This window comes from Empidonax traillii, unplaced genomic scaffold (genome assembly GCF_003031625.1).
Source record: "Empidonax traillii isolate 1590-97213 ecotype Southwest subspecies unplaced genomic scaffold, ASM303162v1 scaffold462:size771534, whole genome shotgun sequence".
In the NCBI taxonomy this organism is placed as follows: Eukaryota; Metazoa; Chordata; class Aves; order Passeriformes; family Tyrannidae; genus Empidonax; species Empidonax traillii.
Window position 1 is genome coordinate 690,893 of NW_020955655.1, and position 21,880 is coordinate 712,772.

The window sequence follows — 21,880 nt, forward strand, 5'->3', positions numbered from 1 at the left end:
TCCAGGCTTGGCTCCATCTTTCCCGACAGCAGAGGGTGCTTGGGGCCTGAGAATACTGTGCTGGAAGCATTGCCTGCAGTTATCCAGCTCCACAAGGGTCTCACCTAGCCGGGAATTCAGTGTGGGCATAAAAGACACCAGAGGCCACACGGCACCCCCATGCCCATCGTAGTGAAGCACCGAGTTACAGACAGGAGTGGGCTTGGTGTTGCTTTAGTCTCCAGAGAGGAAAACAGGGTGAGGAAGGGGATTTTTCCAGCCTATGCAAGTTCCTTTGGTTTATCAAGGATTCCTGTTGTGGTGTTTGTTGTGCAATCCCCTGGAAAGCAGGATTCTGTGGGTATAGGCAGGGTAGAAGGGGGACAGGGATGGTGACTGGGTCTGCTGTTGTCTTCCTAGTGGCACTAGGGAGATAGATAGATAGATAGATAGAGACCCACTCCTCCTCCTGTGGCTGCTGCTGCCCCTCCCTTGAGATGGGTTAGTTATGGAGAGGGGCACCGAGGGGTATCAGGCAGGATACAACCTGTGAGCCTTTCTGGCAGCCTGCTCTGCTTTGGGGACGTGCAGACCTAGCAAATTGTCACTGCGTGCCCCTGTGCCCAAGTTTTGGGCTGAGCTCGAAGCAGCGATGCCGCCTAATTGGAGCTTTTAGTGCGCCGTGGAGCTGGTGTGTGTTACAAAGAGCCGTCGGGGCCGGAGGATGCTTAGGACCCAGGGGAAGCGCTGTAGAGCCTGGCTGGCTGAGCTTGGAACAGCTCCTGCCTCCCCGGCCGGGACTTCTCAGGTGTCCTGGTACTGCGGAGCTGTGCGAGGCGAGCGGGGCCCTCCTGGCAGCTCCCCCTGCCCCACATCCATGCCCGTCCTCTGAACCCCCTGGGCACCCATGTGCTCGCCCGGGGACTGCTCCTCACCATGAATGACCAGTACCACCGGGCCGCCCGGGACGGCTACCTGGACCTGCTGAAGGAAGCCACCAAGAAGGACCTGAACTCGCCGGACGAGGATGGCATGACCCCGACCCTATGGGCTGCCTACCACGGCAACCTGGACGCCCTGCGCCTCATTGTCAGCAGAGGGTGAGTGTGAGCGAGTGCACGGTGCTGGTCTGGGGGATGGAGTAGCTGGGACCCCCATCTTTCACCCTTCCCTGCTCGCAGGTCAGTGTGCCCCCAAAAATGATGGATTCTGTCCATAAAACCCCTGCTCCCATCCTCCCTGCTGTTATTTTTCTCTCCCTGTGGTGCTTTGAGTCTAATCCAGTGCTCCTGATAACTGCTTTCTGTCTCCCCGGCTCCTCTGACCCTATAACCACTCCTGCCCTCAGCCCTGTTTGCAGCGCCCCGGGTGGGGAGGGGTCCCCCCTACAAGTGCCTCATGGTCCTTTACAGGTCCTGTAAAGACAAGCATATTGGAGCACTGCCATGAAAAAAGCCCTTTTAAATGAGGTGGCAGAGACAAGAACTGCTCCTTCTGTCCCAAGAACGCTCACAGGGAGATGTGTGCAGTGCCAGCTGGCAGCGGGTGACACTTATCTGTTTTACCCAAAGCAAGGTCTCAGTATGGGACCCCTGGGCAGCCCTTTGTGCACCTGGAGCCCAGGAAATTCAGGATCGTGTTTTCCAAGAGCAGATTTCCTTAAGCCCAGTCTTCCCCATAGGGGCTGCTCAATGCCGGTGTGTCTCTCTGTGCCTCACCCTCGACTGCTGAATCTTAGGGTTTCTGGCTCTGTAAGAGTGGATGTGATAGAGAGGAGGAGTGGGACTGAGGAGACCTGTCAGACTTGTGGGATTTACATCTTGGTGTTAGGGGAACTACCCTTGAGCAGTGCAATGCCCTCCTGTTCTTACCAAACCCCAAGGTCAGCGCTTCCTTCCACTCTGGTAGCATTTCCGAGCACCTCATCTAAACATATCCAAGGTGGGGTGGCCTCTGCCTTGTGTTGAGAGATTGGTGGCAGTGCTGATTCTGATTCATGTCTTTCTGATGCTGAGGAATGGTGCTGAGGGAGGTCAGCAGCCTGGATGTCCATCATGCCTCCTTGGAAGGGCATGTTTGGTTCGGTGAGGCTGTCAGCTCCAATGCAGGGACTTTCTGTATCCAGCCTGGGCTGTGTTAGCAGGTCTTGTATCTGATCACCCTGTGCCTGTTCCTGGACTCCTGGCACCCCCTGAAACTCTGGTTTTCTTGTGCAAAACTTTCAACCAGCTCCCCAGCTGTGCTTAAAGGCAGAGCTCCTCCACCCATTGCTGTCCTTCAATTATAAAGCATTTCCTTTCAGATCCTGGGGTCAGAAAGGTTGTGTACAGAGTTGTTTTGAGAAGTCCTTGAGCACCTGATGCAATAGGAGTGTGGTCAGGAAAAGATTATTTCAGAGTCCAGAAGGCACAGAGCAAAACTTCGCTCTGAGTGGAGCATCCTGAGATGGTCCTGGGCTGAGAGCCCCATGATCCTTCCCTGGGTGGGGGCTGTGGGGCTCACTGTGCCTCTTCCAGGAGAGGTTGTGCCCAGCAGAAACTTTCCTTGAGATCCTGGCTGGGAGAGGAATTGCCATCCAGGGACAGAGAGACAAGGGCAGGAGAGCTCTGGGCATGAGATCCTGAAGTAGAAATGGTTCCAAAGACTCTTTGATGGCCAAAATGTTGATCTAAAAGGCCCATGCTGTGAATAAACGCTCCTCCAGAAAGGCAAAGCCATTCAGACTGACTTTGTAATCTCTTTATATCGCTGTATCTCCTTATATTGCTCACCTACATCACAGGGCACCCTGCAGCACCACTGCCTGCCCTGTCAGTCCCCATCCAAGCCAGCAGTTTCTGCCTCCCCACAAAGCCCAAGGGCTGCTTTTATAAATTCACATTGGATTAAAAAGCCCTTGTGGGCTCAGTCGTGTCTGAGTACAGCTTGGCTGCTGTTTAATTAACAGCCTAATATACATTTCTTCCTGACAAGGAAAATAGCCTGGCAAAAGCCCAGTGCCCTTTACATGATGGATAGTGGAGCAAAGTGTGCAGCTGTGGGACTGCAGGATGTGTTTGTATCCTGCATTCATCTCCATGTGTCAGATCCTTGCCCAGGGCCACACAGAGACCAGCAAAGTGCTCGGCATGGAGGCAGGCACGTCCCTGCTCCCTGGAGCAGGAGAGGCAGGAAAGGCCCAGCCTGGGTACAGGGGTTCCAGAGAGGTCAAACTGTGCAGGACCCAGGACAGCCTGAGGGCAGAACACTGTAATTTTCTGCCCTCAGTGCTTAGGAGGGTGTGCCACGGTGTTCGAGTCTTGTTCAGAGATCAAACTTAATGCTGTGTTGTACATGTTACTATCACCCCTGCACTGTCACAGCTGGGAGGCAAGAGGGAGGACCCCTCAGTATCCCAAAACGTCAGGGAATTTCTCCCTGGCCTCTGCTGCCAAAATATTCCTCCTTTGGTACAGAGAGCCCTGCACTGTGAGACAGAGAAGTGTGGGACCATGGCATGGAGTGGAGGCTTTGGAGCTGGGCTGGCTCCGTGCAGGGATGGGGTGGGAGGAACCTTCATGGTCTGAGGGGGCTGGTGAGCCTCCAGCTGGATTCCAGGAGGATGTAAAAGCACAGAAGAGTGATGGGAGAGTCCCAAGGCATCCAGAAACACCAAAATCTCCTTGCCAGAACTGGGTAATGGTACCTGTGCCCAGACAAGCCGGTAGATTGAGTGCTGGGGCCAGGCTGTTATGACATGTCCTAGTGAGGGTGGCCAGAGGCACCCAGAGAAGCAGGGCTGTGGGAGGGGGCTGAGGGGGCCAAAATCATGACTCTGATGGTCATGCCGGGCTGATGGACACTTGGGGTTACCTAGGCTCTGTCATCAGCAGAGGAGACTCATCCATGTGCTGTGTTCAGCAGACTGTGGTGTTGGGCTAAAATGGAGAGGGGCAAAGAAAATATAATAAATCAGTTGATAGATCCTTGAGGAGAACTTGTTGCCTCAACACACAGGGAAAGGGTAATGAAGCAGCTTATTGCTCTGTCCATACCAGCTGGTGATGTGTCCGTGTCCCGTGTCCCCTTTGCAAGGGGATGGAGGGAGGTTTTGGGACAGAGGGATCAGCAGCGGCTCATCCTTCTTGTCTGCCAAACAAAAAGCCTTTTTCTTCCTCCTGGCTGGGCTCCAGTGAGGAAAACAAACTCAATTAACATGATGGCTGGGAAGAGGCAGGCTAGCTGGCATTTAGCACTGCAGCTTTTCAGAGGCAGTAATTCTTCAGCATGGTTCGTTATGACCTGCTGGGGCAGTGGAGGGCACCGGTCCAGCTCCAGTTAACAACGGGTCTGGGGGCCTCAGAGGGGAACAACCAAGACTTCTTTTGATCATACCACTGGAGAGGTGAGGATGTGTCTGCAGGTCCACACTCAGCTTTGTCACCCAGCATTCCTTTGCAGAGGTGCTCCTCAGTCTCCCTTCTCACAGAGACAGGGGTCGTGGATGCTTCAGGTGTCAGTGGCAGAGGGGATGAGTGGCTCAGCTGTGGTCTGGGGGGTGACGGTGGCTCCTGACATCAGCCAGGCTGCTCCAGGGCATCACGTCACCCCGGCCGGGGCAGGATTGCAGCAGAGGATGCAGCAAGACACGTGAAGGTGATGTGCATCCTCTGCACACCACAGGGCTGGAGCAGCGTGTGTGTGTTGGTGGGGACCTTCCCCTGGGCAATGACCTGACGGGAAGGTGAAGGAGCAGGGTGGAGCATTCTTGCAGCTCCACTGTTTCCGGCACCTGAGCTGTCTGCTGGCAGTGAGGGTGAGCCCTGGGCACGGTGCTGAGCCAGCAGACGTGCCCCCAGGCACTGCCACAGCACTAACAATCACCCATCACAGTTACTGCCAACCTGGCTGTTTGCTGGGACAAGGGGCAGAGAGCCCTGAGATGACCCTCATCTCTGCTGGTGTTTTGGGGATCTGAACTTGGGGAACAGCTGAATTCTTGACTTACCACCACCTGGGCAAAACTTGGGACACAGAACCCAAAGCTCTGCTCTGAGTCCAAAATCTCATTTTTTCTGCTCATTTCTATGCCTTGCTTGGGTCACTGCCCTGACTGGCTGTGCTGAAAGTAGTGAGGATTGTTCCTCAAGCCACAAATTATTTTTTTTTCCCCTCTTCCTCTATCTAAAAACATTTCATGGGAGCCAGGGACACGCTGCTACCAGCTGGCTCCCGGTCCCACGGCCCGATTCCTCACACACACCCATGAGCCAAGGGTGAGCCAGCCCATTGCTATTGGAGGAACTCCACACACGCAGCCAGGGAAGAACATATGTAAGTGCCACTGGATTGCCCGGCTAATTGGGATCCCATGGGAGAAGTGGAGGGGGAAAACCGGCAGGAAGGGAGTGAGCATGCATGTCATGGTGCAAACGCAGTGACTCAGGAGGTGCACACGTCCACCTAAGGGGCCCAATTAACAGTGTTTTTAATAATGATTATTACAGTTGACTCAGCACTCGAAAACGCTTTGAAGTCGAGAAGTGCTACACTTTACACCTGTTATTAAAATACGTTCCCACTTAGTGGACCCTGCAGTCAGCATCTCCTCATGTGCAGCGCCCCGGAGGTGAAGTTTTGCTCAGACAGACACCTGCCAGAGGGAGGGCCTCATGTTTATTATCTGAGCTGGATCAAACATCCCTACTTTGCAAGTCACCATTCTTCTTTCCTTCTGATGCATTTTTAGCGCCTGCGGCAGACATTTATAGGGCAAAGGCCCTGAGATACCTAATTTTTGCTCTATTACTCTTGTTTCTAGACACTGGAAATGTCCAAGGAAAGCTGGTTTTGCTGCTCTTTTCCCTCACTTACTCCCTGATGAAAGCAGACCTTCGAATATGAATCCCACAAGACCTGCCTGGATTTTCCCTCTGACCCCTGAACTGGACAGACACAAGAATAGGCTTCAAGATGTACTTTACAGTTTGAGCATCCACACACTTGGCTTGGGGAGCAAGACTATTTGCAGTGAGTCCACTGCCCAATCACTGTCCACATCACGAGTCCAAGTACATGTTGGGACCCTCATGGTGCCCTTGCTCACCTGTCCACACCACAGGCCCATTCAGAGCACACGTAAACAAACCAACAGCCCTTCATGCACTCCAGCCCCACTGCCAGCACAGCAGTTCCAGTTTCACTGGCTCTTTAAATCCAGCTCCATCAATAATTTACTCCTCTCTTGCAATTCATCAAATATTTATCCTCCCCATGCATTTCCCAGCCTGGACATGTCACTACGAGGGTAGAGGCAAGGGCTGAGGAGTTACCACTCCTTGAAACTCAGCATTGCTGGAGCACTGGCAGCTCCTTCCCCTCCTTTTTTGGCTTCATGGCTCCTCAACCCTGTGATCTCCTGCCCTCCTCTTCCCCACCCATCTTTGAAGCCCTTCTCTGCTTCTATGAGAGATGTCAAAGACTGATCACAGAAATCCTGCATGGTTTGTAGATCTTTTTGGCCCTTACACAGTTCTGAACCTATTGACCAACTTACTGAGTCTGCCAGAGGGCTCAAGGTTGTACTTATTTAGTTTCTCTAAGTGTTGGGAAAACATTTGCATGGTGGAGTTACTGCTCATGCTCCCACAGGGAAAGCTGAGGGCACCTTGTAGCAGCTCTCAGGGAATACAGGCACGAAGCTCATGCTCTGAGTCCAAATAATCTCCAGTTTGACCTCTGGACACTTCTGAACAGCCTGAGGACTGCAAACTCGGTACTACACCATCTGAGTGGCTCTGCTCTGGCTCTGCTGCTCCCTGGACAGCAGTGTCCTGGGTGGGCAGTGGGGTCCCTGCCTTCAGGGTGGGGGTGAATGTGCTGAATAAGGCTGTTCCTGGGGCTTGAGTTTTGGCACTAGCGATGAAGGTGCAAAGCAGCAGGGGAAAGAGGTCCCTCTGCTCCTGTGATCTCCTGCTCTTTTTCTGGAGTAGCTTTCAGATCCTTTGAAGTGAGACAAGCCATGGCACAGAGTACACGGTATTTGGAAGAGGTTTCTGGCCTCTGCTGCTCCCAGCTCTTGTTGACACAGATTCTAAAGCAGGAGGAGTTAAGTAACACAGGCTGAAGGTCTCAAGTGTGCGTTTCAGGAGCTGGACTTGATGATCCTTGTGGGTCACTTCCAACACTAAATATTCTATGATTTGCCTTCTGCACTCCTGGTGTCACCATGGATTGGAGCTGAGGTCTCTGGAGAAACAGTGCTCAGTTCCTCTGGAGCTCAGCAAAAGGGTGGCACAGAAATGGGCAGGAGCTCTGCTGAGCCAGAGCTCTGCCAGGGCCCTGCTGCCCACAGGAGTAACTTTGGAGGGTGGTGGAGCTGCACAGCCCTAATAAAAGGCTTTGCCTTATCCACGTGCACGGAGGGAGAGTGCCTTGTTGACAGATACTGCTGCTGGCTGCATATCATTAGCACACGCTCAGGAGAAGGCTGGTGCCAGCAGGGGTGTGAACTATCTCTTGTTTCACCCGAACACAAATACAGAGGAATGTCAGGAGGACAGACTTCCCTTGAATCCCAGGTTTGTGTCTGTCCTGTCACGGCAGGCAGGAGATGTGGGCAAGCGGTTGTGTCCTGTCAGCAGCTTGCTGAGGCAGGGGCTGGCACGGTGTGAGAAGAGATGCTAATGGCAGCAGTCGAGTGCCCAGCTCTTGAGGAGTGCAGAAACCTAATCTCTACTTTCTCTGAAACTGGATTCTCAGGATGTGCTAATACCAATGTGCTCTAAGCCATGCAACCGAGACCAAGCACAGTACAGCAAAATCCCCCACAAAACCCCCGTGCCAAGGCCAAGGCCAGCAAATTCACTCTTATTCTCTACTGCCAACAGGCCCCTTGAGCCCCAGATTTCCCCAGGCACTGAGGAACAGGAGGGTGGGAAGGTGCAGCAGGTGGTGGGTTTCAGAACCATTGCTGAGGAGTCTCATGGTGGTGCTACTGCAATGGTGGGACCCCAAGGTGTCCCACCCAGGATGTGGGATACAGACCGTCATTTTGGGAGACCCCTATGCAGAATGTGAATGAAGCCAAGGTCTGAAGATAGAATCTGACTAGAATTTAATGGGACATTTGCAATTCAATATTTCATAACAAACTTAAGGCCTGAGCTGGAATCAGGCCCATATTTCAGTTCTGGGCTATTCAGAAGCTGTCTTGCCTCCCTCCAAAAGTTGGTTTGATGCAGGAGCATATTTTTCCTGTGATCTAAATTCAGGTCACAGGAATTGCCACAGGTTTGCATGTCAGGCACAATGATTCCATGTCAGTGGTACACCCCTCCAGAAGAGCCCTTTGAAATTAAGCTGTGGGGGTCAGAAGAGTGTAGCTTCACATTTCAGGGACTCAACACTTCATGGTACTGATTTGCCCCCGCACAGCTGGAAATATCTCAGCTGAGTCTGTCACCTATGCATAAATGCTAACTGGTTTTTCTTGCTGTTTAGGGGCGATCCAGACAAATGTGACATCTGGGGGAACACCCCTCTCCACCTGGCGGCAGCCAACGGCCACCTGAACTGCCTTTCCTTCCTCATCTCCTTTGGGGCCAACATCTGGTGCCTGGACAATGACTACCACACCCCGCTGGACATGGCAGCCATGAAGGGGCACATGGAGTGTGTGCGGTACCTGGACTCTATTGCTGCCAAGCAGAGCAGCCTCAACCCCAAGCTGGTGAGCAAACTGAAGGACAAGGCCTTTCGGGACGCGGAGAGGAGGATTAAGGACTGTGTGAAGCTGCAGAAGAAGCACCACGAAAGGATGGAGAAACGGTACAGAAAGGAGATGTCGGATAATTCAGACACCATGAGCTTTTCCAGCTATTCAAGCAGCACCTTAAGCAAGAAGTTCCAGCACATGTCCATGGTGACCTCCCTGCCATACTCTCAAGCCACCATCCATGGCACAGCCAAGGGAAAGACGAAAATACAAAAGAAGCTGGAGAAGAAGAAGCAGGTGGACGGGACATTCAAGATCTATGAGGATGGGAGGAAGAGCGTGAGGTCCCTGTCCGGTCTGCAGCTGGGCAACGACGTCATGTTTGTGAAGCAGGGCACGTACGCCAGCCCCAAGGAGTGGACCCGCCGCAATATCAGAGACATGTTCCTCACGGATGAAGACACCGTGTCCCGTGCCATAAGTGACCCAGGCTTGCACATGGACTCGGCCCACTCGGAAGTCAGCACCGACTCTGGCCACGAGTCCCTGTTCAACCGCCCCGGGCTGGGCACCATGGTGTTCCGGCGCAACTACGTCAGCAGTGGGCTTTTTGGGATCGGCCGGGAGGACGGGGGCGCGCTGGGGGAGGACAACACGGATGGGATGGGCGTCAAACTGCGGAGCCGCCTGCAGCGCTCGCCAAGTCTCAACGACAGCATTGGCAGTGCCAACAGCCTGCAGGAGAGGAACGCGGAGGAGCTGCCCTGGGACGAGGTGGAGCTGGGCTTGGACGACGATGACGAACCTGACACCAGCCCCCTGGAGACTTTTCTGGCTTCCCTGCACATGTTTGAGTTCATCTCCATCCTGAAGAAGGAAAAGATTGACTTGGAGGCCCTCATGCTGTGTTCAGACAATGACCTGAAGAGCATCAATATCCCACTAGGCCCCAGGAAAAAGATTGTGGATGCCATCCAGAGGAGACGACAAACTCTGGAGAAGCCAGATGTCATTGTAGACACTGAACTGTAAGTAGGAGATGGGGCCTCTGTGCAGTTAAACCCCTTTAGCAGGTGCAGATGTGGACAATGTAAGGCCTTGTTTTCAACCCGCTTGGAAGAGTAGGAGTCCAGGTAACCTCAGCACTTCTGTGTGTGGGCAAATTCCTGCTCGTGTGGAAAGGATGAGAGTTTGGAGAGGTGGCAATAGTGTTAGCTCATTACTCAACAGCCCTAATGTGACTGGGCAGGACGTGAAGCCTTTGTTTCATTTCATAACCGATATGAATGCAGACTGCTCTGCGGTCTGATGCTCCTCTGTCCCTGTAGCTGAGAATTATAACCACACTCAGGCTTGTCTTGACTCTTCACCTTTTGAAGACATTAGGAAATCAACCGCAATTCCCGGTGGGAGCAGGCTGACAGCCGTGCCCGGTGGCATTGGGAATCCTTCCCCAAATGCTTGAGATCTTACTCAGACCTCTGGAGACTGCATACCTGGGTTGGAGTTGTTGCTCTTTTATGGTGTTTCCAGGGTTTGGTTGGGTTGGGTTGAAGGACCGTGGGCCTGAATAGAAGTGAAGGAAGGCATTGGTGTGGGTGTCCCCACGTCCACTGACACACTAATTCACTGTGTTGTTTGGGCTGCCCACCCTTCAGATACCTGTGTGCTGCTTTTACAGGCTTTCAGTACAGCTTGGTCTTGGATCCTCTGGGTGCTGACAGATTTTTCTCTTTCCCTTTGCAGATAGCCTCAGCATCTTTTTTTTTTTTTTTTTTTTTAAATGCTCAAGAAACAAACCCAGTTCTAAGTTGCCAGAAAACACAAGCCAGAGACTCCCTTCCTGGGGCAGCTGAAAGCTACAGCCATCCCCACCAGTCCTGCTGGACTGCTCCCTTGCTCTGCTCCCTGTCTGTGCGATGCTCCCAGGCGGATCCTGGGACGGAGGGACGACTGCTGAGATCGGACCAGGCAGCACCAACCTGCCAGCCTTGAAGGGACCATGGTCTCCTGCTCACTGGAGGAAGAAGTGACCTACACAGCTGGCTGGGACACTGCTGTCACAGGCTGTGAGACCGCATGAAGCCATGAATGGAAGGAGATAACACGATATTTTCAAAGGGACCCAAAATAAATAATTACAATCTACTCTTTCTTGAGCACGTGGTTGTTTTGGGGTTTGGGCTTGAGGAACAGAGGGATGGGGAGTTCTCTTCTCTCTCCAGGTTCTCATTTGGGGAGAAGCATCACCTTGTTTGGTGCTGTGTTTTTGCAAGGGGATTCTCATTACCGCGGTGTGGGGCTGTTCAGTTTGAGACACACCAAGCCCGACTTCAGCCACCAGGTGCTCAGCACCTCTGTGATTCTGCTCTGTGCTGTCTTGACGGCAACAATACGAAATGAAATGGTGGTTTGAACATGTTGGTAGTTGCTGTCCAGTGGTCAAACAGCTGTTTCACAGATGCAACATTTCTCAGGGGCACCGAGCTGCATCAGCAGTTTTTGTGTGAAAGACCTTGACTTTTGCCTCAAGGATCTTCCCAGGACAAAGCATAACACTGGGCTGCAGCCCAGAGCCTCTTCCAAGCATCCCTGATGCTTCAGTGCTCAAACCACTGCTCTGAACCACAGCGTTAGATGTTCCCACACACCCATCGCGCTCTCACTGACCATCGCACTCTCTGAGCCCTCAGCTCCCAGCTCCACTGCACCATCTTCCAGATGCGATATATGGATGGCTCCTGGGTGGCATGAGTGTTTCTAGAGTGCAGCAGTGGGATGAGGACCTGGTCATGTCCCCATGGCCCCTTGCCACGGGGTGCTGGCAGTGTGCCTCTTCAGGCTGTGATGCAAACTGCCAGAGCAGAGAAATGCTGTAAGTTGTTACTGGTGCTGCTCATCAACCTTATCTCAGGGATCCAAATGATAAGGAATGACCCCTTAACATTGGTCCTGGGTCAGGCTGGGATCTGGACCATGCTTGTCCCTTTGGACACGTGGAGGTTGTGGTTTATCTGCTTGGAGGATGGGGATTTGTTTGGTGTGAAGTTGTGCTGCTCCCTGCCCGTGCTTGCCCTGGGTGTGTGGGTGTAGGGGAGGAAAATTACTCTTTGCACGTTAGAAATACTCTTTGCAAGGTGTTTCTCTGCCCTATTGCCCCCTGAGTGGCTGAAGCCCCACCAGGAGAGGTGTGGGATCCCAGCCTTGTGCCACTGCACACAGAGGTGCTCGGGCATCAGTGAAGCACCATCACTGCACTCAGGGTCTGAGATCTTTCTGCACAGATGCAAACTGATTAGCTTTTTAAGTAATTTTAGAGCTAATAGTGCATTTGCATTTTAAATTACAAGTTCTGCATAACTCTTGGCTCGATTTCCAGGCGAAAGGGGGAGTGCTCAGACGTGCTGAGTCTGCGAGTTTTCCGCCGCGGCCCCGGCACTGTTTTCTTTGGTCCCTCTCCAAAGCCCGGGGCTGCTGTCCTGCAGGGAGAGCTGTGGCTTGGATGATGTCACAGCTCCCTCTGCCGGGACCAGGTCTGGGAGAGCAGGATAGGACCCACAGCCCACCAGGAGTCAAGGACTGCCACCTGCTGTGAGCAGGGCCTGTCTTATGAAGGCAAATTTTCAGGTGAGGTTACGATTGCTTCATTCGCCCTCATCCTCATGCACACGTGTGACTACACCCAACCCCTCTGTCCCTGCTCTGATGACTGGCAGTACCAGCTGCCCACCATGAACCAGTTCCCAGCCTCAGTTTCCCCAGGTCTGAATGGTGCCTTTGGGTCTGTGCTGGACACAGGTGGGGAACAATGTGCTGTGGCTCACATTGCTGTCACTCCAGTGCTATGGGGACCAGTTTATCCCAGCAGATGACAGGTAAATGGATCTATTGGCTTGGCACCCACCAGAGCCTTTTGTGGGCCAGGCACCGGGTAGTGGTGGGAATCTGAGGGCTGCCAGGCACTGGGGTTTGCACGCTCACTAACTGTGCTTTTTTGCTTAGGAGCACCCAAGCAGTTCCTGATGCTGACAGAGATCCTTTTTTTCAACTTATCTTTCCTTCAAAGAGCCAGTGAAAAGGTTTGCTGTCATGACAATACCCAAATGACACAGGACATTTCCCTGCACAGGTAAGAAAGACCAAGCCCAAAAATGCCACTTAGGATCACCAAGTCCTAAGACCAATGTGGTCACCTCCATGACAGAGGGAGAGACCAGAGCTGAGCCGTGGCACCAATGCAGTGTGGCAGAGCCCAGGAGATGGGCTCAGGCCCATGGCTGCCCCAGGTGAGGTGAGGAAGATGTCTCTGGGCATGGGGAGGGCTGTCAGAGGCACCAGCAGCTCCAGAGCAAATACCTGCACTTGGAGTTCATGCATATTCCTTGGTTTTAGGTTTGGTCCTAATGGTTTCCAACAAGGTTGTTTCCCACAAAGTGTGGGGCCACAGCCCCTTCAGGACACAGCATTCAAAGCCCTGGCCAAAGAGATGTCTCCTGCTTTCCAGCTTCCCCTGACCAGCTGGGTTGCTGGACTGGGCTCATGTCAGAGCCAAGCTCCTCTTGCCTTGGGCATGAGGAGGGGACACATCTGTCCCCAGGTTCTCAGCAGAGCTGGCCCTGTCCCTGCACTGCCCATTGACAGCCCGAGTTTCCCTGGGAAACTTCACGGTGCTCATTACCCTCCACAACCGAGAACAACAAGCTCCTTTCGGAGAGGGTGCTTGTGAAAGCAGGGTGGAGGCCAGGGTTGGCACACCCTGGAGAACACCCTTAAATACCCTCCCAAACAGAAACCCAGCCAGGCCACAGGTTTCCCTGACCCGCTGCTGCCAGCAAGCAAACACCATCCCTCGTCCCTGCCTGTGGCACCGGAGCAGTCAGACACGGGGCAGGTCCTGTGGGCACCGTCGCAGTGGATGGCAGCATGTCCCCATCATGGAATGAGTGATCCTTGGGATGGTCATCCCTTAACACCCCAAGCCACAAATGCCAAACTGTCCAGTGCCTCTGTTAAATGGGGCTTCCCAGCAAAACCAGTCCCCAGTTTTAGCTTGCACATGTTCCCAGTGGTGCAGGAGGTGGTGTGTGGGGAGCAGAGTGAGGCCAAGGGTCTGTGCCAGCAGTCCAGCCGCTGCATGGGCACCCCATCCTTGGCCAGGCATCTCCATCTCCTCAACTTTGAGCATCACTCAAAAGTGATGCTGATTCACAGGCCCTGCCTTTATTTCCCGACAGCTGCTTCAAGGATGGAGGCACTGGCACTCATTAGCACTCAGCTGTTTTTTTCTCCCCATCCTTAGGAGCTGGCTGGACCCCCAGACCACAGGCTGGAGGAGGGCGAAGGCAGGGGATGCTTTGGGGATGACCAAGGTTGTATGGTGGTTCTGCTGGAGATGCAGGTTTGCAGGCACCAAGTGAACACTGCATCATTCCTGCTTGGCTGCTGGGTACCATAGCTGGCCCATGGGGACATGGCTGCTTCCCCAGGCCGATGGTGGCATGGTGATTACTGGTTGCTCCCCTGGGATGGCACGTATGCTCTGCCATGTCACATGGGACTGACATGGGAACCAAGAAAGGACCACAGGACACCATCAGGTAGGTCCTACAGGCAGAAGGGGCTAGAGGGAGGAAGGTCCCTTGGGATGGAGCACTTAGTCCTCAGCCTTGCCTGATGCTCCTCTTTCCCAGCCTCGCCTGGAGCCAGTGACAGCCACAGTGCCCATACTGGAGGGTGACACTGGGGTCCAGGACCTGCCAGGCCAGTGCAGGCCATTGTACCCCACTTGCTTTACTATTTCCTGCCCATCCCATCAGAGATTCATTTCCTGGCCCAACAGCTGAGTAACACGTGGTTGTAGGAAAGTGGAGGGCCAGGATGAGAGTGAGGGGGAAGGGGGTCCATGTGTGGCACCCCCGGCATACCCTGGCTTTGCTGTCCCTTGCACAGTGTCCCCCAGCAGCCCAGTGCAGGCCTGGATGTGCAGCCTGGTTTGGATGCAGCGCCTTGCCTTGAAACTGCTTTTGGGACCCTCCATGGCTGTTCCCAAAACCAAAGTGCCCCAAAAGGCAGCAGCACGGACACAGATCAGCGTGCCTGTGAGAGAGCTGCCAGGCAGGCTGGGAAAGCAGGAGAAGTGGAGGGGTCATTTCATTTTAATTCTGGCTTTAGGTATTAACAGGGCAAATAATTTTCTACATTTGCTTAATGCAATATAAAAATATTAGCAAAATGTCAAGCAATGCCATGGATTCTGCCATCAGTTTTCTCCCTGGTACCCATTGTCCCGTTACCCATCGCCCCAGCCTGGTCCCAACAAGGAGCACAGGGGCACACCTGCAGATGGCACTGGGCATCCCAGGGGGGAGCCAGGGCAGAGCAGGGTGTGGGGCATCACTGGTACCCCAGAGCCATCTGTCTGGTTTCATCCCATTGGGCACTGACAGTGCTGCTGGGAACAAGTGTACTTCACAGGCACTGCCTGATCACTGCAGGTCATTACCCAGGTCATCATCATCCCCAGCTGCTGAACATCCCTGGTCCCCCATGACACCCAAGCTTCTGGCTTGCTCTGGCACAGCCCTGGCACTAGCAGTGAGGATGGGGTCACGCCCAGCACTGCTCATGGAAATGCTGAAGCTGGAGGGAAACTGAAACGAGGAAACCATTTCAGGAGGAAGCAAGCCCAGTGATGGAGCTGGCTCTGTGCCACTCCATGTGCTGGGGTGAGGGTACTGAGCAGCCAGATACCCCAGCACCACAGCATCCCCTGTGTGAACAAGAGATCAGCTCAGCAGCGCCAGGGGTGACAGATCAGATCAGCAGGGGCACACAAGTCCCGGGGGGGACGGCGAGTGGGAAACTCTCAGTAGCTGGGACAATACTGACACCAGCTCCTTGGTAGCACTACTAAATAGGACCATGTGCTCTGCTGGGGCAAACACTGGCACTGCAGGACTGATGCCTTGTGCATCCTGTCCTGGATGCTCTGGTGGGAGAACGCTGGGTGGCAAAGGCACAGAGGAGGCTGTGGGACCCTCGGCTGGTGTGGGGGTCAGGTCAGTGCCCGTCGCTGCATGTGGTGCAGCACTACCTGGCACTGGGGACCCCTGCCCATGGAGAGCCCTGCAATTCCAGCCTGAGTTCTGGGGCAGCTTGAGGATAGTGGTAATCTCAGCTTTCATCATTATCTCTCACTTTTTTTGGAGTGACAAGGACAACTTCCAGCTGCTCCTGCTCACTGATCTCTGTCTACTTTCAGGATGCACTTTGACAACAGCTATATTTTCCTGTTGCAGGGCACCAAGCTCTAACACATCAGCACTCTCTGAAGCCAGCAGCGCCCAGGAGGTCCTGGTGGGACCTGAAGGGAGTAGCCATCACCAGGGGAAACACACCAGGGGTGAAGGCTGGGCCACCTGACCCCCCATGGAACTGCACCAGCTGGAGCAGCAAGTGCAGGGCTGCCAGGAGGGCATCCAGCCCAAAAACCACCTAAACCCAGACAGTAAGTCCTATACAAGCATGAGTGGATTTCCCAAGGGTCTTGTCCCCTCTTGGGTGAGCCTGCAGCCACCAGTGCGTGGGCAGAGGTAGCAGCAGTCTCGGCACCACGCTGCTGTGACCAAAGGACAGGCTCTGCCCTCACAGGAGGCGCCAGGGACAGACCTGTCTGCCACAACATCCCTCTGTTATCACCCCTTATCTCACTGGCACGAAGCAGCAAAGCTGGGCTGGCACGGCCGTGTCCCAGCAGAGCCTGGCACTGGCTGTGGGGACCCTCACCCACACTCATCCCCTCAGCACACTCTCTGGCTGTGTTTTGGAAATGAGCCCACAGCAGGGATGGCCAGGCTTCCCCTGTCCCTGGAGTTCGGTGCCATCAGCAGTGGGCAGTGATGGTGACAAACGCAGAGGAGCGTGTGGGAATTCCGGAATGCCAAAAGGCCTGAACAGGTAGAATATGGATCCTGGCAGCTGGCCTGATATTACCTTTTACCTCTGCTGTGATAAATCCACAGCCTAGCCCTTCTCCACAGCCATAAATGACCCCTGAGAGTGGCACTGTGGCTCAGCAGGTGTATCAGCACCCGGGATGGCTGTGGGCCACAGCACTGGGGTCAGCTGGGGATGTCAACCCCAAACCCTTCCATGTCCCTGTCACTGGAGACTTGCCACACGAACACCCCTTATTTCAACCACCCCAACCCCACTGATGTTTCAGAGCAGACCTCCCAGGGCAGGGGGCTCCCAGGGGGTCCTACGAGGCCAGGGAAGGCTGAGGCTGAAGCACGGCTGCCCACCTGAGGAGGGATGGGGAGATGCACGGCGCATCCATGACCCCATCGGAGCCGCTACCTCCGGGGCAGGGAGCCCAGCCCTCGGCCCCGCTCAATAACCGAGCTAACGAGAGCCGCTGTCAACAAGTCCGCAGCTCCCCAGCCGGCGCAGGAAGGACGCCTGCTCCAGGGATCCGGGAGGAGAAACCTGTTTCACTGACCTTGCTCCATCACCGCCTTCCTGGCTGCGCCGTGGGCGTTTGGGGCTGCGGCGGGGGGCGAGCGGCTCGGCCGCCCCTCAGGGGCACGGCGAGGAGGAGGAGGAGGAGGAGGAGGAGCGGGGCTGGGGCCGCATCGCCGGCGGGCCGGGGGTGTTGGGGGGACGCGCCGGGTGGGAGGGCGAGACCCCGCTCCGTCGGTGCGGTGCCTCGGCGGGGCTCCTCGCCTGCCTGCGGAGCCTCGCTCCACCCCTCTCCAGCTAATAAAGCCTCCGCCGCGCCGGTCCCTCCTTTGCCACTGACTCACGAGCTGACCCAGCCCAACCCCCGAACTGCCCCGCACTTCCATTTTTTGACCTACAAAGCCGCGCTCATCCTCACTGCTTCTCCTGCTCCCTTACATAAGAGCACCCAGCGCCGAACCAAACCCTGCGGCACTCGGACACCCGCAAGCGATGCCCGAGGGGCAGCGGTGGGTGCTGCTCGGCGTGGGCGTGTGGGCTCGGTCACCCGTGCCCCGGGGGCTGCGCAGCCCGCGAGGGTACTCACTGATGCACCCAGACAGCATCTCCCCAGGGGCTTCGCTCGCGTTTCAGGGGGTGGGAAGGGGAGGTGAGCAGCCGATGCTGCTTTTGGCATGGCGTCCTGCCCACTCTGGTGCCGGGGAATGCCTTCACCCCGCTGTCCTGGTGCTTTGGCACCCCTCCAGTACCCCGAAACCCGGCCGGTCGGGTTTGGAAAGCAGGCCAGGGGCGGCTGGGGGGTGGAACCTTTATGGGCACCGGTCGGGCTGTGATGGTCTGTGCTGGACTCATCTCCACTGCTGGTCAGGGAGCAGCTCTGGCCACATCCTGCCCCTTCTCCTCTGCTCTGGGAAAAAGTATAAAAACTTTTTTTTTTTTTTTTCCCTTCCTGGTTGCTTTCACAGGTAACAGACTGCTCCATGTTAGGCAGGACTGTGCCCCAAAGGGTTCTGAGCTGGGGGATGAGCATCCTTGGGTCACAGCAGGGACCAGGTGACAGCATCCCCCAGCACCCCTGAGGGAAGGCTGCTGGCAGAGGGGCCCATGGGGCACCCAGCAGATGCAGGGGTCCCCAGGGAGTGAGACCTAGGAATTTTGTGTCCCAGGACTGGCCGTGGTGCCGGGCCAGGATGGGCAGGGAGAGTGGCAGGAGCCGGCTCGGCTGCGGCCCAGCGCTGCCTGACGTAAGAGGTTATACAAGCCCGTGCAGGCAGAGCGCTGGGAGCAGCATCGGCGTGTCTGTGACCGGAGCGCTGCTCCGGCTCCAGGATAACGCCTACAGGAACGGGGACAGCCCTGCCCCGTGCTGGGCATCCCTCACGAAAACCCAAGGTGGCAGTGAGGGCTGCCTGACCCTCCCCAGGAGGCATTTTGGAGGTGGTGAGAGGGGCCCCTGTGTGCCAGCGGAGCAGCACATCTCCTCCCGCTGGCACCAGGTCATAGATCAGCCCTCGGTATTCGAGGCAGGCGGCCGGAGGCGTTACTCACCCGGCCCGGGGCTGCTCGGCTCCGCCGGGCAGGGATGCCACGTGCTCAAACCGCCTTTCCCAAGGGAAGATCAGCCTCCTGGGTGGCTTTCCATGCCAGGGAGGATGAGCAGGTCCCCTGCCCTCCCCAGGCATCTCACGGCACCAGGATCTGGAGGAGGTGACATGGGATGGGTGCCTTCCTCTCTGAAGGTGACCACAAGCTCCCTTTCTCACCACCCCAGGGACAGGTGATGCCAGAAACTGGCCCAGCCCTGGCAGTAGGATAAGGCTGTGTTGGGACTAAAAGCCAAAAAAATCACCTTTTTATACTATTTCTTCCCCAAATTACTGTGTAAAGGAGGGGGAGCTGGCAGCACTGGCTGTCTTGTGTCCTCCCCACCCTGACTCCTCAGCAGTGCCACCTCCAGCAGAGCCTTCTCAAGGGACTGAGGACAATGTTCCATATGGCAGGGGATGGGCATGGGAATCCACCCACTGTGAACTTGTCTTCTGGAAAGGTGATTTTGTTGACCACAGGATTTTTTACTATGGGAAAGGGAGACCTGGTGTTCAGGGGAAGCAGAGGTCTCAGGGATATTTTTTAGATGTCTGAGAGCAGGTTTTCTCCCCCTATGGAGCAGATGGAGTGAATTCCTGGGTGACCGGGTGTCCGTGGGCTGGGAAAACCCATCAACCCATGTACAGGTTGAGTCTGGAATTTCCTATGAGGTCCAAGGAGACTGGTTTCACCTCTTTTTCCAACAAAGCACGAGTCTTAGTCATCCCTCTTCCAGCAAGTCTCCTGGTCACCCAGAGGCATCACCTTTGCCACGTGCTGGAAGGCGACATCCTTGTTGGGAAGCAGACCCAAGCTGGCCAACGGGGCTATTCCCAGAACTGCCTCTGGCCTCTCTTGGTAAATCCTGCTATCAGCTCTGTGCCTGGCTCCAGCTGGCCATGACCCAGCCAGGGACGTGACCATAGGATGAATTCTGTGTTTTCCGGCAGATCCGGCCGCCCTTGGGCTCCCTGGGCTGGCAGGTGCCCGGGTGGTGCCGGCAGCACCTTGTGAACCCTCCGTGCACTGTGGAGGAACCCTCCAGGTTGTGCCAAGGGCCTCGTGACTCTCGCTGTGCCACTGCAAGCGCTGCAGGAGGCCAGTCTTATCTCAACCTTGTGCCAAGCTTGGCTCATTGTTGATTGTTCTCTTCCCAAACAGGAAGAAAGGCAAAAACAAACCCTACTTTTTTCCACAGAACTGCCCTCTGGGTCTCCATTCCTACTGTGTCACTGTCCAGCTGCTCCAGATGTGGCATTTGTGGGGCAGCAAGGACCCTCTGGAGGGTCATGGCCATCTGATGGACCAGAAGAGCCCTTGCAGGATGCAGTGATGGCTTCAGGGTTTTGCTCTTGTTCATTTTGCACCCAGCCTCATCCCTGTGGTCCCTTTCTCCCTGTGCCCTCCAGCCCAGCAACTTCTAGAACTGGGGGGATTGGAAACCCTGAAATTTTGGTGAGGAATGCTCAGTACGGCTCAGAGGGCCTCAGGTCCCCTGGGTTGGCAGAGCAGGTAGCTCTACCTGCCACGACAGCTCCTACACCCACAGTTTAGCCCTAACCTGGTTTCTATTCTAAGCCCTATTTTTTTTCATAGGCCTCCTCCCTCTTCTGCTGTGCCCCACTTTGCCCTCCCGCCAGTGAGCTCTGGCTGCCACTGACCCCGATCCCAGTGGGCCCTTGTCAAAGTCGGTAATAAAACACACTGGTGAGGTGAGGTTGCTCGGGTCAGGGGTGGCTCCTACTTCCCCAGGCTGGGATTAAGGAGCAGCGCCTTGGATTTGCCTGCAACAACTTATGGTGGGAGGGGAAAAGCGGGAGGAATGGGGCCAGGGAGATGTTTCTTTCATAGGAAAACCAGTTGGAGGATTAACAGCTTTCCTGGTGTTTGTTTTCTTAGTAGGCTGCAAAAATGCCAGTTTTCAGGCACTGGGGATGGGAAATGGCTCCTTCACCCAGTGGTGCTGGCAGGACTGGGGATGAAGCCATGTGCCAGCCAGAGGTGACCCACAACCTCCTCTGGGCTCCTTCAGATATTCCCTTGGTGGACTGGGATCCAGAGCACCAACTGCTTCAAAGGTATCATTAGAAGAGTCGTGTTTTTCCAAGCTAACTGGTTGTATGGGTCCAGCTGTGCTGATGAAATAGCTGCCAGGCAGCGTGTGAGTTATCCCTCTGGATGGCAGGGAGCATTGGGCACTCGCCTGGGAAAAGAAACAAAAACAGCCCTTGGTGTGGTGTTCAGTTCATCAAGGCTCTGGTGAGCTGCCTGTGCCCACTGGAAAGGACGACGTAGTGGACAAGGTGGACGCGCTGGGTACTGGTTGGGTGAATCCCCAAGCCTGGCAGAGAGATGGAGCTGCAACAGACCCTCTGCCCATCCCCTCAGCTCAACCATCACCTCCCCCCAGCAGCCAAAAGAGGGAAAAGAGATTCTGCTTGTGCGAGACCTGCGAGGCGGGGGCGCGTTCTTGGAGTCTGGCTCAATCTGTGCAGCCCTTTGGCTCCCAGCCACATTTCCAGCCCAAACGAGTGACACAGGTCATTGGCTTCCCACCCCTGCTGGGCGGCTCGCTCCCTTCCAGGCACTGCCTCCCGGGCACAGCAGGTTACATCATGGCCCCAGCTGCCCTCGCCTTCCCTCCGGCTGGAGCAGTGTGGGATCGGGCACCTGCCCGGGGACCGTGGCACTAATTGCTGTTTGCACCCAGGGTGGCACCAACCCGTCATGCCAGGGAAGAGCACAGACTCGTGCCCAGCGGAGGGCAGTGCCCATCCAGGCGCAGGGACCGCATCCTGCAATCCCTCCTCTTGCCAGTTAAAGCTGGACATGAGCTTCTTCGTGAGCAGGGAGCTTTCTCTCTCGCAGGAATTCCTGTTTTCTGTGAGTTCAGTGTATCCTGATCCCACCAAGAGCGGCAACAGGGTCAAGATCCAGGTATTGGTTGGCACCCACATTAGCTGTGGTTTCTTAAACTGGGCAAATGCAGCCTGTCTAAAAAGAGAACCTGTCCAAAATCTCCTGGGGGAGAAGACAAAAGAAACTCAGCCCTGAGCCTGCCCTCCCTCCCAGACTCTTTTCCCTTTGGTATGAGAAGCCAGCAGTGGAAGCTGGCAGGGAGACTTGGCCCCCAGTAGCAGCTGTGGGTAGTGGCACTGA

General features: G+C 55.2%; 1 protein-coding gene across 2 annotated transcripts; it reads left to right on the forward strand.

Annotated features, from left to right (window-relative positions):
* The first annotated feature begins 819 nt into the window (after positions 1-819).
* Positions 820-10,760, forward strand: USH1G (USH1 protein network component sans). Of its 2 annotated transcripts, XM_027895621.1 has the most exons (3): positions 820-1,079; positions 8,461-9,702; positions 10,421-10,760. In XM_027895621.1, exons 1-3 carry the CDS (start codon positions 916-918, stop codon positions 10,422-10,424), a joined length of 1,410 nt encoding a protein of 469 aa, XP_027751422.1. In that variant the 5' UTR covers positions 820-915; the 3' UTR covers positions 10,425-10,760. The 2 variants fall into 2 exon arrangements, with proteins under 2 accessions (XP_027751422.1, XP_027751421.1); XM_027895620.1 differs by lacking the exon at positions 10,421-10,760 and having other exon boundaries at positions 8,461-9,854.
* Positions 10,761-21,880: the final 11,120 nt, after the last annotated feature.

Excerpts from the sequence above, each read along its gene's own strand:
- USH1G (XM_027895621.1), top strand. The coding sequence starts at position 916 with ATGAATGACCAGTACCACCGGGCCGCCCGGGACGGCTACCTGGACCTG. Across the intron at positions 1,080-8,460 it reads CGCCTCATTGTCAGCAGAGG|GGGCGATCCAGACAAATGTG; the intron begins GTGAGTGTGAGC and ends CTTGCTGTTTAG.